Source organism: Mytilus californianus, unplaced genomic scaffold (assembly GCF_021869535.1).
Source record: "Mytilus californianus isolate M0D057914Y unplaced genomic scaffold, xbMytCali1.0.p SCAF_1, whole genome shotgun sequence".
Classification (NCBI taxonomy): domain Eukaryota; kingdom Metazoa; phylum Mollusca; class Bivalvia; order Mytilida; family Mytilidae; genus Mytilus; species Mytilus californianus.
In genome coordinates, this window is record NW_026262581.1 from 2,397,579 (window position 1) to 2,412,518 (window position 14,940).

Sequence of the window (14,940 nt, forward strand, 5' to 3'; positions counted from 1 at the left end):
TGCTTGTTTTTTGGCTCCTTTTTGGCCCCAAATTCCTAAACGTTTAGGGCAATTACCCCCAAACTCAAACCCAGCTTTCCCTTTGTGATATGGAACCTTGCAGTACAATTTCATAAAGATCCATACACTTACACACAAGTTATTGTCCTGAAACTAGAAAAATGCTTGTTTTTTTGCCCTTTTATGGCCCCTAACTACTAAAATTTTGAGGGAATTACCCTCAAAATCAATCCCAGCCTCCCCTTTGTGGTATGGTACCTTGCAGTACAATTTCAGAGAGATCCATACACTTGAACACAAGTTATTGTCTGGAAACTAGTAAAATGCTTATTTTTGGCCCCTTATTCCTTAACTTTTTGGGCAATTACCCCCAAACTCATTTCCAGCTTTCCCTTTGTGATATGGAATCTTGTAGTACAATTTCATAAAGATCCATACACTTACACACAAGTTATTGTCATGAAACTAGAAAAATGCTTGTTTTTTGCCCCTTTTTGGCCCCTAATTCCTAAAATTTGGAGTCAATTACCCCCAAAATCAATCCCAGCATTCCCTTTGTGATATGGAACCTTGTGATACAATGTCAGAGAGATTCATAGACTTACACACAAGTTATTGTCATGAAACTAGAAAAATGCTTGTTTTTTCCCCCCTAATTCCTAAAATTTGGAGGCAATTACCCCCAAAATCAATCCCAGCATTCCCTTTGTGATATTGAACCTTGTGGTACAATGTCAGAGAGATCCATTCACTTAAACTAATGTTAGAGTACGAAAACCAATGTGTCTTTGGTGGACGACGACGACGACGACGTCATACCAATATACGACCAATTTTTCCATTTATTAAGGGGCATAACTCAAGAACGGTTAAAGTGATGCCACCATAATTCAAATTTGATCTGTGTTTTGTGGTAATAAGCGTTGTGTATAAGTTTCATAACATTTGGTTGAGGCAAACTTAAGTTAGAGAACGGAAACTAAAAATTTTGCAATTTTTCCATTTATAAAGGGCATAACTCAATAACGGTTAAAGTGACACTACCAAAATTCAAACTTGATCTGTGTTTTGTGGTAATTAGCATTGTGTATAAGTTTCATAACATTTGGTTGAGGCAAACTTAAGTTAGAGAACGGAAACTAAAAGTTTTGCAATATTTCCATTTATAAAGGGGCATAACTCTAGAACGGTTAAAGTGACACTACCAAAATTCAAACTTGATCTGTGTTTTGTGATAATAAGCATTGTGTATAAGTTTCATAACATTTGGTTGAGACAAACTCAAGTTAGAGAACGGAAACCAATTTTGGGACATACGTACAGACGGACAAGGGTAAAACTTAATGCCCACACCGCTACAGGGGGGGCATAAAAATACAGATCATGAAGGCAAGAAGGGAAGACTATAAATTCTATCATTCATTAAATATAAATTCACTGTACAAAGTATTCATATAATTATGTCTTGATCTCCAATCTCTTCCTCTGAAGGTAATTCTACAGTCTCAGGGTTCACTAAATTTGGATCAACTAAAGGTAAACCCTCTCTTTCTCTTCGTTCTAATTCTAAGAAAGCTTCTCTCCAAGCCCAATTTTTCAGTCTGAAACATAGAATATTATACAGTTTCTCTGGGTTATGAATTTTACTCCCAATTTTCCGACTAATAAGCGAGTAGGAGCGGTACTCAAATGACTGAATATCACAGGAATCAGTATAAACATGTTACATACCCGGTAATTCATTCAAAATTTCACCTAATGTTAGTTTAGGACTACAATGCATGCCAAGTGGTTGTAACTGGGGGAGGGTTGAGATCTCAGAGGGTTGGTTTGTCATGTTAATGTAAATGTAAGGAGGTCTCGTTGATTGTTGCTTTTGTCATCTTAGTGTGTATTCTGTTGTTTGAGTTTGGTGTTGATAGAAGAGCTATCATGGTCTCTGTTATTAGATTTGTTCCCTCTTTTCTAGACTCTAGTTAAAGTCAAAAAACAAATATTCAAATCATAATATAATGCAGAATTGTGATATAACTAGTATATGATCAGTAATTTGAAACCTAACCTTATTCAATTACCTTAATATAAGTTACTCAACCATAATCGCAAAATCAAGTGACTGGATTTAGGGGAGATCATTTTATTGATTCAACCACTTTTTTGTTTAGTTTTTTAAATATCAAGAAAACAAAATATGAATCTTCCATTATTTTTTCTTATTTCTAAAGAGTGATTACCTGTAATTTAAACATTTCTTTTTAAAATTAAAATTTCAATTGATATTTTTTTCTTTTTATTCACAGCATCAGCAAGAATGAATTTAATAATCATGATTAATAGACCTATGTAAATAATTTGATTAAGAATACAGTAGTTCTTGTTAACAAGCTAAATACAATGACCTACATATTTTTCTTTTACCTTTGAATTAAAAAAATAAATCTATCACATATATATTTCAGTACCTACATGAATTTTTATCTTGAACTTTCAAAAAATCTACCAACTGTATAATACAAACTTTATGCATCAGAAAACCTGCTAACCTACCAGACTATATTACAAGATTTTACACTTCCAACAAAGTTTAGGACATCAGGGCCGGCTGAACAGTACAAATGTTTAACTTACAACGAATGTACTGACCTAACATCATGGCCGGCTGAAACATTACAAATGTTTTAAGTTACAACAAACTTACTAACCTTACATCACAGATGGCTGTACCTTACAAATCTGTAATGTACAGCCATTCCTGATGAAAGGTTAGAAGGTTTTTTGTAACTCAAACATTTTTAATTTAAGTTACAACAAACCAACTAACCTTACATCAGGGATTGCTGTACATTACAAATGTTAAACTTGCAACAAACCTACTAACCTTACTTCATGGCTGTACATTACAAATGTTAAACTTGCAACAAACCTACTAACCTTACTTCATGGCTGTACATTACAAATGTTAAACTTGCAACAAACCTACTAACCTTACATCAGGGATGTCTGTACATTACAAATGTTAATCTTGCAACAAACCTACTAACCTTACATCAGGGATGTCTGTACATTACAAATGTTAATCTTGCAACAAACCTACTAACCTTACATCAGGGCTGTACATTACAAATGTCATAGCTGCAACAAAAGTACAACTGACTATAAGAAACATAACCATATTTTTCATGAATGTGTCCATGTCTCTGTCTGTGAAATCAAATCCATAAGATACCCAATTCTGAAATTGAAAAAGATGCATGTACACATTAGCATACTTTTACAATTTTATTGGCAAATGTTATTAATATTGAAACCACACAAAATAAATGGTTTTTAGATCTCAATTTGATAATCATAATAATACTAGTTGTATCCAAAATGAGCCAAAAATTCATTAAAAGCCATTAAAACTTAGTAAGGGGTTCAGTGGAACCCTGTGTCTCGCCTGCGATTGCCAGGGGCGTAGCTACCCGGAGGCACAGCATCACGTGCATCCACGTCGTTTTCACAAAAGAGAGAGAGAGAGAGAGAGAGAGGGACAAAGTTAACATATAGGAATTGGTCTTTCTATGTATGCATTTTAAAAACTACACAAAGAATAAAAGCAAGAGGAATACACATGCAGCAGATTTTTTAATCCTGTAAGACATGTATGTGTACCATAAATACATACAACTGGTGTAAACTTAGAGGAACTTTTTATATTACGGGCATTGTTTAGAAAATACCAGCTACATAGTTGTTGGTACCACAACCATACCGTATACTCGCTTTGAGTGCAAAAAAAAAAACATAATCCCTTTATTGTTAACAAAAAAACTTGAAAATTACTATTTTCCGCTTCGCCCTAAAGCACACATCTTACTAGAATGAAGACTCTTCAACTCGTTGATCCGGGAATAATATTATATGACTGTTACCTTGTGAACTGGTTCAATATTGACTAAGTATGTAGGTCTTGACAACACGAATAGTTCATTTTCACATCATGTCAACGTATCTCGTCCTGTGTGCATGTAATATTTGCTACCGGACATTTATAACCATTCAATCAATCAATAGTTTCTGTATACTAGTAGATGAGAAGTTGGAACTGCTGTTATTATAAAAAAAGTACACATTTTCCAGTACATGTTTTATGTTTTTATTTATTTTACAAAAAAAATCTTTTAAATAGATTCGATAATTCGAAGTCGTTTCTATATGGGCCGGCTATACGAATGGTTGATTGTAAAACCATTTAAATAAATTGTTAATTCTAACTCGTTTTACTGGACTTTTAGGTCATTCGGTTTTAAAAAGAACTGTCTGTCCGAGTAGGACACTAAACTGCTGATTCTTGTTCGAAAGATACACCAAACTTTTATTACACGTATCTTCACTGTTATCATCTAGATATTGCCATACAACTGGTCGAATGCATATGCATTTGTTATTTAGCTGGCTAATTAAAAAGCAGATCATGAAAAAGATCGTGATCAAAGTACCATTTACTCTGAAAAAGTTCATTAATTTAAACTTCGAATATTCCTTACTACGTAAAATTCGAAATTCCCATCTCTCTCTTGAAGAGTTTACCCACAAAATTTTTAAACATCTAAAAACATATGTTAAGCAAAATATATGAGAATGTGTCCACCAAGTATTTGGTATCCATGATGTTTATGCTAACAGAAACTCCACATATAGTATTGTGTTTATGTTTATTGTTTGTTTTTTTAAATCTACTTTGCTCAATACAAATACTAGCATATGGAACAAACCTCTGTGATTTTAAAAGCTTTTACGTACAAAAAACGCAAGCGACAATGTTAAGTCTTCATTCAACTTGAAGTTAAACAAATAGTTGACCAAAAAACCACAGCAAAAATGTCCAAGTTTTATTTCGGTTGTGATTGTTTTGAAACGCTATATATGCGGAGCTTCCGGGGGGCTTCGCCCCCCTGGCCCCTATACCAGGGCAAGGCGACCCCCAGACCCCTCGCCCTATAGTTTGTGATCCACTTCATTAAGAAGGTAGCTACGCCCCTGATTGCTGTTGTCGGTGTAAAGACTTTAAGAGTAATGTTGACCTAAAAAGTGAGTCCATTTATCAGCAAATTACAGAATTTAAAAAATTGCTAGGATTTCAAACTTCTGTGGTAGAACAAATGGTACATTTGTAATTTTGAGGCAACAATCGTGCTCTACTAAAACCTATTCTTTATCGGGTACAATATTTTATTGAATAATTTATTCTTCTTGTTAGAATTAATGTTTCATTCTTGAAATAATTTAATCTTTAAATGTGAACCTTTGATTTCTCTGGGTCCCAATCTGCAAAATGTTCCTTCAATCTTTTGAATTCTTCTGTTTCTTCAAGTGGGGTTGTCGAATCAGGTCTAACAGTTAAGCTCTCTTTATTCTTCTTTGAAGTAGAAATGAAACAGCATGGCTGACCAAATTTAGTATGATTAAAGAGTCTATTGGCATAAGTTTTTGTTGTTTTCCTTGCTACCAACCTCAGCAAGGTCGCCATTTTCACTAAATTTGCATCGAAAGTCGGAAAGGTATGAACTAATTCCGTGTTTGCTATTTTTGTTTTTGTTTATTCAGTATGATAACTCGACATAATATTTTGAATAAACCTTTTCATTTTGAGGGAAACAAATTCATAGAAAATAGAAACAAATAAAAATAACCGTCAGATAACTGTCACGGATATTCCAGACTTATCCAAAGTGTTCCTGCATTTAGTTTTCAGCAAAGACTGGTTCCCGTCAATCGAAAAAATCCAGCAAAATTCTGCGGCGGTAAATATTAAACGTTTCGTCAAAAACACTGTGTCCCTGCAAAAAAATCATCAGCTGACAAAAGTAGAAAACTATTGACATCAGCCATGTACATTTTTAGTTTAATCAAAGCTATTCGATAACAAAATGATGTGTTTAATTTGCACCTTAATATTTCCTTGAGACAAACAACTGTGCAACCAGTTCATGTCAGATATATTAAAATAAGAAGATGTTGTATGATTGCCAATGAAACAACTCTCCACCAGAGCCCAAATGACAACTATAGGTCACCGTACGGCCTAGAACAATGAAAAAAAATCCATACCACATAGCTAAAATAGACACCGAAATGACAAATGTATCCAAACATTTCAAACGAGAAAAATGCTTTCGAGACGCAACGGCCATACTTCCATGACGGCCATGGGATGTGTCGGCCATACCGTCACATCGTCCATGGGACATATCGGCCACACATTGTGAGACGTATCGTCCACACTTTAAAAAATTTTTTTTATTGAGGTTATAACATAAAATATAATAATAAAATAAGTATTTATTCATAATAATAACATTAATATGATTTTGTAGTATTTTTTTCTGTACAAGAGATCTTATTTATTCTTGTAAGAGTTATCTTTGCTTGATCATCATCACTCGTGTTTACAACTTGTTGGGGCCATATTATGTAAGTATATTGATTATTTCTTCATTATCAGTTATAAACAATTTCTGAAGAATCATTTTTATTGTAATGTGATATAAAGGCATCTTATTTTATATGAAGTTTAAACTTTAGGAATGTTGACTGTCGCTGTCGATGACGATATATAAATACAAGCACATGTCTCAGATCTTTTTATTATATCTGTAAAAAATATATTATTCTAAACAATAAAAATCTTCTCAATCTCAGTCTTGGTGAAATTTAAAACAGGACTCAGTGTTAAGGTTAACTCTAAGGAAGGCAGTTCATCAAGTTCGAGTTATATTTGTTATGATCATCAGACAGTACATAGTTTAATAATTCTTTATTTTTTTTCTTTCTTATAGTTTAGAGTCATTCCATTTCCTGAACATCTTTCCAAGACCGAGACTACTGTAGAATTTGATAAAAGATGGCCAGTTTCATTTTTATCATACTGAATGTTCTTTTTGCTTAAGTTTGTTCATTGTGTTGAATACTATTTGTTGACAATTTAAATGTTCCCATTTTGGTGCATTTGTTGATGGAGAATTATATTATGGACAATCATACCAATATACTCTAGTATAAGAAACAAAAAGATAATATTTTTGTTTAATATATTTTATTCATTCATTCAGTCATACAGATAAACAAATATACAACAAACATATAAATCATACATCATACATACACAAAACACTCATATTTATTATTCTTTTCGTTCAGGCATGTAGAAAATCAAACACATCGAAATGTAAGAACATACATATATACATATGCCATTGAACATTCATCTTGTATACATTTTTTAAATTAACAATCTCACACTTTTTCTCTCTCATATGCTCATGTCACTCATTCATTTATTCCACTGCATACACATTTCACCCAATATTCAAACATTTATATAGAAGCTGGTGCTGGTGGGGGTGATGCTGGTGCTGGTGGGGGAGAAGCTGGTGCTGGTGGGGGTGATGCTGGTGCTTCTAATACTGCTGGAGCCTAAACGAAAAACATATGTATAAAAGTCGTGAAACAAAATATAATTGTGTATTTTTGCACAAAAAAGGTATAAAAAAAAACGTCAAATATAATATAATATTATATGTCAAAATATAATTCAAAATATATAAATTCACATTAATATTTGTAACATTGTTTGATAATTGGCAATCACGTAAACTAATTAAAGGATTAACACCTCCGAAATGTGTATACTTTGTATTTAACAGAGACACGCGCCCAATGATTGGATTAATATGATTTATGATGGGTCTTTTTTTTATAGGTAATCATACATAATCATAAATAACGGTTTGAGACCTTTTGCATAACAGGACTTATTTGGAATAATAGTCAACCACAAAAAACTTTAGGTTGAATACAATTTTTCTTCTCAAAATAATAAAGAAACGATAAGAAATTAAAACAATTCTGTCGAACACACAACATTTAAAGAAATAATACAAGACCGTATGTGTACCTCAACCTCCATATCTTGTGGTATGCGGACACATTCGGATCAGTGGAAAATAATGTCGACTTCTTCATTTACCATCAGGCAGTAATCAGTAATTGATATACCTGAAATAACAAGAAATTAAAATATGACATATATTTCTTTACAGTCAAGTAATATTAATACACTGATAATAATGTTAAAGGCCGTAGTAAGGTGACCTATAGTTGTTAATTTCTATATCATTTGGTCTCTGATGGAGAGTTGTCTCATTGGGAATCATACCCCAATCATACCACATCTTCTTTTTATATCTATTAATTGATACCTATGGTCCATTTATTGGACAAATGTGTAATGCAAATAACACTTAAATATAGATTTAATTCTTATCAGGAAAGCGTCTTAACCAAAATTAAAGTAAAAAAAAAATGTATCTAAAATATGACCGAAAGTACGAAATATGATTCAAAGGAAAAACTAAATTAATAATAAATTTGTAAATACCTGTATTGCAAAGCCTGTGTTGCCATTTATCACAATCCTCACATTGGAGAGCATGTTGTCTTGGTCGGACTTGCTGGTCACATAGCACACAAGGGTACGACATGATGAACAGCAATTTTCCAAATGAGTGCCACCGACATTTCTGGTTACTTTTATAAAGCAAGGTCGGTACATCAAAAAGACTGCTCAAACAGCTTGTATTTTTACAAGAATTTCACAACCAAATGTATGTTTGCACTCCGCTTGAACTCAGCTTGGGTGTTGTGTTTTTATAGTGATCTTGAATTGTATTTCCATTACAATTTCTTGACAAAAGCATAATTAATACTTGTGTTCATCAAAGAAGTAATAATAAGCAATCAACAATCTTCTTAAATTTCAAACTTAATCATTACTTGATTACCTTGTTTTATATTTCAAAACTGAACTTATTGTTTTAATTTTGACAGAAATTAGTCTCCCATTCGGATATAGTCATTCATATTTGTTCATTTTGTTCTGTTTGTTATACGCAAGATATCAAAAAATCATTTAGAAAACAATATGATATTTTAATATTTTATTAGATTAAACACATTCATTTATGATATATATATAATGAGTAAACAAATGATATAACAAAATTAAACATGATAAATAATATAAAAACAGTAAAGTTTATTTAAAAGTTATAATAACCATCTTTAAGTATCAAAATAATTCATACATATATATAACATCTATATAAAAAAAAAAAACCATGGACGATACGTCTTCACAAAGTATGGCCGTTTTTGTCATATGGCCGTTTCATCTTTTTGGGGTATGGCCGTTTCATCCTATGGACGTCATGGCAGTATGGCCGTCACGTCCTGCATCGAGAAAAATAATGGCCTGTTGTCTACATGTACTTGCATTTCAAAAAGAACGTTTACTTACATGTAATATCCAACACCACCAAGGATGTCAAGCTGACATATACACCTAATCCCAATTTGTCTGCCACTGCTGGTAATATGTACATCATGATTACCTTGGCCTCTTGAAACACCTCTGGGTCATCTGGCTGTTGGTCTGAATCTGTTTGGTCTTGATGAACGGACTGGTCTGCAAGGTCTGTCTGCAGTAAAGACTGATCATCTGGGTTGGGTGCTTTACAAGGCGTACATCGCCAGCTTATAGACATAAATTTCTCATTTTTGTTTGTTTTCAAAGCATAAACAAAACTTACCAATCAATTTTTCAACAACAACAAAACCTGCTTATAGGGGGAGGGTTGAGATCTCAAAAAACATGTTTAACCCAGCCGCATTTTTGCGCCTGTCCCAAGTCAGGAGCCTCTGGCCATTGTTAGTCTTGTATCATTTTTAATTTTAGTTTCCTGTGTATAATTTGGAGTTTAGTATGACGTCCATTATCACTGAACTAGTATACATATTTGTTTAGGGGCCAGCTGAAGGACGCCTCCGGGTGCGGGAGTTTCTCGCTGCATTGAAGACCCATTGGTGGCCTTCGGCTGTTGTCGGGTCGTTGTCTCTTTGACACATTCCCCATTTCCATTCTCAATTTTATTTGACTACTTTTACTAACAAAAACACGACACACGCTTATTGTAAATGAAAGAATGGGCATTCTCTTTGATATTTACTTGAAAGTTACATTTGCCTTTCACTGATTGCTCGTTAGTGTTTAATTATTCTTAATTCAAAGACAAAAGTAACCAATCCGGTAAGTGCTATGATAACAAATTGCTGTTAATTGAAATCCTTCAATTGTTATGATATATCGCATTATGATACAATTAAGAGGTTTCTTTTCAATTGTTATGCAAATAACTATAAGCTTACAAGAATAAAGTTATTCTGCAATAATATGAAAATTATATTTAGAATTATAATTTCAGAAAGTGAAACATCATTTAATTTCAATAATAATAATTAAATAAATTTTCGTTTTTTTGTATTCTGTGTAGATTAGTTTTCATTTAAGTGGGGCGAGTTGGCAGACATGAAAATTATATATTCATCTAGATATTACCGTTTTTCATTAAGTGGGGCGAGTTGGCAGGAGTAATATTAACGGGATTTAACCCTTTTCAAAAGTGGGGCGATTTTTTAAAAAGTGGGGCAAGTTGGTAAACCAGTTGGGGCGAGTTGGTGAAAAAGTGGGGCGATTAGGTGTGGGGCGATTTGCCAGTGGGGCGATTTGTCCTGCTTCCGACCATTTAAATGGAATTCCTCTAAGATCAATTGATAGAAAGCTTTCATACTTGGTTGGAGTGTTTTCCATTTTGTGTAGTTGACCATAATTTACTGTCAATTTTATTTGACCATTTTACTGGAGTTGTGGGTCTTTGATCATTTTTGGACTTTTTTTTTATACCACACTGACACTGAGTTGATCTTGCTAGAATTGTTTGCCATCATACATTTACATTGTATGTAAAAACATATATACTTTATTTTGATTTTACTATTTTTATCGGAACATTTACTGCCTTATCACAACGACACCTTGTGAACGCAACTCCTCTGAGACCTTGGTAGGATTTTCATGTGTAATTGACCATATTGTACCGTCATTATGATTACACATTAACACCATGATCTGCCTATTGAACAACAAGAACAAATACAAAAAGCACAAAATACACATTTCTAATGAATTTATTCCTCTTTTACAATTCTATACCGTACATGTACATACAAGTATTTACATAGTGACAGGGGATATATTTTATTATGGTGTAGCTATCCGGTTTGCTTTCTTAATGTCTGTCATTATTTTTACAGATAAAAAGTTACATAATAAAAATGGAAATAGGAGGAGCAGAGTTTGAAAATATGAAATGAAAATGTAACTCCATATGATGGCAGCTAACTCTTTGTTTTCCTGCTTTAGAGGAAAAAAATTTTCATACACACCTCAAGTTAAGAACCTACCAAGAAACCCTGTTAACTTGCTAAGAGTTAACAGTATGGACAAACCTCCAGCACCAAAGAAAAGAAAGGTTGAAGATGAAGATGAATTATGGGGTGATGATGATGATGACTTTGAACTGACTCAGAAAGACTTTGAAAACCTCGACACTGAAGTAATTGCCTCTCAGTCAGTAACAAATGGGAGCACATCTAGAAACAACTCAGCTGATCCAGGACCATCTGGGGCAGCAAGACCTAAATTATCACTATCAAAATCTGGATCAGACAGGTCCTCCATGTCCTCTGGACACTATCAGCATTCATTTATAAAGCCTCATCCTGTCAACAGCTCTTCATCTTCAGAATCTCTGAACCCAGCATCAACATCTACTAGTAGAAATACCAGTTCATGTAAGTCAATCTTGTTATAACTTGCATGTAGCATTATTGTATCCTTTGTAATATTAGACTTTTTGACTTTATTAAATAAATGGTTTTTTTTTGCTTCTTTTAAAGAACCTGTCTTTTACAGAAACAGTCTACTATAATATTTAAATTTAATCCCTTACTTTATTTTCTGTTTATTACTCATTGCTTGTAAACAAAAGTGTTGGGTTCTAGTTATGATGGTTGGTTGTCTGTACCAGCTAGCAAAGAGTTATAAAGATAGGTCAATCTCACTCATTTATTTGTAGCTGTGTGCAAACTGTTTATATATGAAAAAACACAAATGCACAATTATTTATCAGTGGTCTCGTTAGCCCAAAATAGAAGGGCGCCAGCCCTGGGTGCCCTCAGCCGCGCCCTATGTGCCTTCATCCGTGCCCTTCTGCCCGGACGCCTTTTTCCCAAAAGCCCTTGTGCCGTTTTGGTAAAATTGCCTTTTGTTTCATCGATTTCTTATCACAAAGTTAAATTACATATATGACACTAGGTGATTGCCCCCAGGTTAATCATGTCATTACAATCAATTACAGTGGATAAGACTTCAAAGGTGTTAATAACTAGGTAATTTAATTAAGACAAATGTACCTTTTTGTCATAAATTTGATGAATGTGTCAGTGAGTGTTTTTAGCTTGGGTCGGCATTTTCGATCTCCAAGAAGAGTGTATAAATGAAGACTTCCATGACTTTAGAATAGAATTTAAGACAGTTTAAGTCATCAAAATACAACTATGCCGTTACAGAAACACCGTCCATCTCAACTTGTGAGCGACAAGCAAACAGTAAACGTGTTAGAAATTAATTTTGGAGTTACTTCCCCTGTTTTAGCTTATTACAAATTTGTGTCCCTAAAATATTATCTAGTACTAAAAATAGGAATAAATAACCAATTGAATACAAAATTATATAAGAATGTTACCTTAAGGATATAACTGTCTTTGAACATACCAAAAAAAATATATTGCAATTTATTTTTGATAATCATACTTTTAGCAATTCATGTTGTATACATTGTCAACTAAGAAATTTGTAAGTTAAATTGCTATGTTGATGTTAAGCTGCAATCCTACAAAAATGGGTAGTGAGAAGTTAAACTATCATGACATCAACTTGATGAAGCTTTATTAAATGATTCCTGAACACAAACAATGAAAAAAAGTTTTGAGGGCCAAACACTAGCTGAAAATCTTGAAATATGACAACTGTGTCACATGTATTCTAAACTATGAGATGTTTAGTTTATGTTGTTTTTTTTTTTGGAAAAGTGGGGGGGGAGAATAGTAAGTTAATTTGCCTCTATTGGTTTATAGTGATGTGATGTATGAATGTGTATTGACATGTTTTATGAACATGTCGTATGAATTACATTTTCTAATGCAAATTTTATAGAATAAATAATCAAAACAACAACTTATGCATCTTTATTAACAACATATACAGTAAAAAAAAAGAATGTGAACTCGTGATACACACAGAAACGTAGACAAAAAAAATGAACAGTGCCTTTTCCTTTCATAAAAAAGTGCCCTGCCCTCCACTGGCACCCTGCCCCTTTTGATTTCTAGCTGGAGCACTGTTTATACATGTGTAAGTAAAAAATCCTGTTGTGCATTTTCATTATTATTGCCTTTTCAATTAAAGGTAAGCGAAACATGTACCTTGGTTTAACTACATTGTACATAATTTCAGTGATCGGGAAGGACGTGCGCCTTGCGCCAATTGCGCTTATCGACCAGAAATGGCGCATAGAGTGACAAATGTAAGCGCCCGCATGGCGCATGATATTTTTCACTTCGTTTTGAAACGTTGAGATATCGTCAAATGGATTTCCGATCGTATTACGTGCCGCCATGTGTGAGTACACAACTGTGTAGTGTTTACTCCAATGATAGGAGCATATATATTTGGGACGTCTCGGGTGTTTTCCTATGGTAATAATAGCAACATGCGGTATGACTGATTACCCAAAAAACGTAATTAACCATCATTCATGATATAATTTTTTATAAACAACTTTAAATTTGTGAAAATTGGCTAGTACAGGCGATAATTCTTCTCTAATTATAATCTTTTAAGTAAGCTTGCTATTATTTCGATTGAAAAATCCAAAAGCCTTTTTATGAATAGCATAGTATTTGTCTCCATAAAAGGGGCTTAACTGTCCTTGTCAATTTTTTTGGTCATTGGCTCGTTTTGACATTTTGTAAACATGCCTTCAGCGAATTGTTGTTGTTTCTTATCAATTAACGTTGCTCTCTATTGTTATTCTTGTCATCGTGATGAAGTAATAATAATACAAGTGCAGAGGAAATGCCAGAAACGTCCTCTAATACGGAACGTCTGGAATAAGTATGGTATCGACGAAGACCCAAATTTAATGAAAAAAAACATGAACATGAACAAGGGAGCAGTACAAGTTTTAACATTGTAAATAAAGGTTATCGTAAATATTGCCCGGTTTGGAAGAAGTTATTGTATATTCATTGAAATTGAAATTAAAAAAATCACAGGAACAATACCCATGATATTAATTAGAATCATACTTGTAAGTATGTCACGGAATAGAAGTTCCTTCATAATATAAGTTCCAAAAAGAAAAAATATTCTGGAATACTATTTCCACAGGAATAAATATTACAGTATATGTTCCTAACAGAATAAATGGTATAGAATATTTGTTCCAACAGGAATAGATATTATGACATTGTTTATAACAAAGTTTCCAGTGGAACTTCTGTTAGGCGGAACAAATATACGTTGACAACTACAGTGAAATATACACTTTTTTTATTGATTTTTTTTATTGTAAACGAATGGCCCACTCATTTGACAACATGGCCCATTAATTCTAAAAATGGCTCATTGAATTTATTTTTGGGGGGCCCTGGGCCCATAGAGAAAAAATCCTTCCAGATCACTGCATAATTTTAATGATTACATGTATATATGTTATGGACAGACATCACTTACATGTAGCTGTAGATAGATCCAAACTGAATTTTAAATTAACTTCTTGAAAATATTTTGTTGCTAGTGTCTCAATTTCCTTGGAAAGTAAATTTGATGAAATTTATACCTTTCTTAATTAGTGTATAAAAAAAATTTAAAAAATTGTTTGTTACATTCAAAAAGATCACTAGGCTGCACTTGTTTCATGCTATTTTTATTTGATA

The 14,940-nt window shown here is 33.2% G+C and overlaps 2 protein-coding genes across 2 annotated transcripts in view; one reads left to right on the top strand and one right to left on the bottom strand.

Moving 5' to 3' along the window:
• Positions 1–1,404: 1,404 nt before the first annotated feature.
• On the bottom strand, positions 1,405–5,546 carry LOC127734047 (NADH dehydrogenase [ubiquinone] 1 beta subcomplex subunit 11, mitochondrial-like). Its single transcript, XM_052243644.1, has 3 exons — positions 5,288–5,546; positions 3,099–3,232; positions 1,405–1,601 (listed from the first exon to the last, which is right to left on the bottom strand). The coding sequence occupies exons 1-3, from the start codon at positions 5,510–5,512 to the stop codon at positions 1,451–1,453; spliced, it is 510 nt and encodes a 169-aa protein (XP_052099604.1). The 5' UTR covers positions 5,513–5,546; the 3' UTR covers positions 1,405–1,450.
• A 191-nt stretch (positions 5,547–5,737) lies between these two features.
• The window catches only part of LOC127719591 (ATR-interacting protein-like), a 34,226-nt gene continuing 25,023 nt past the window's right edge, over positions 5,738–14,940 (top strand). Inside the window, exons 1-2 of the mRNA XM_052226179.1 lie at positions 5,738–5,786; positions 11,194–11,733. Of these exons, the coding sequence (XP_052082139.1) occupies positions 11,268–11,733 (466 nt within the window). The 5' untranslated portion in view covers positions 5,738–5,786; positions 11,194–11,267. The remainder of the gene's footprint in view (positions 5,787–11,193; positions 11,734–14,940) is intronic.

What these genes read in the sequence shown, in the direction of transcription:
- LOC127734047 (XM_052243644.1), bottom strand. Translation starts at nt 5,512, where the DNA reads ATGGCGACCTTGCTGAGGTTGGTAGCAAGGAAAACAACAAAAACTTAT. An exon ending in GGGACCCAGAGAAATCAAAG is followed by an intron (nt 3,233 to 5,287) that starts GTTCACATTTAA and finishes TTTCAATTTCAG; the next exon opens with AATTGGGTATCTTATGGATT. An exon ending in ATGTACAGCCCTGATGTAAG is followed by an intron (nt 1,602 to 3,098) that starts GTTAGTAGGTTT and finishes TCTATGTTTCAG; the next exon opens with ACTGAAAAATTGGGCTTGGA.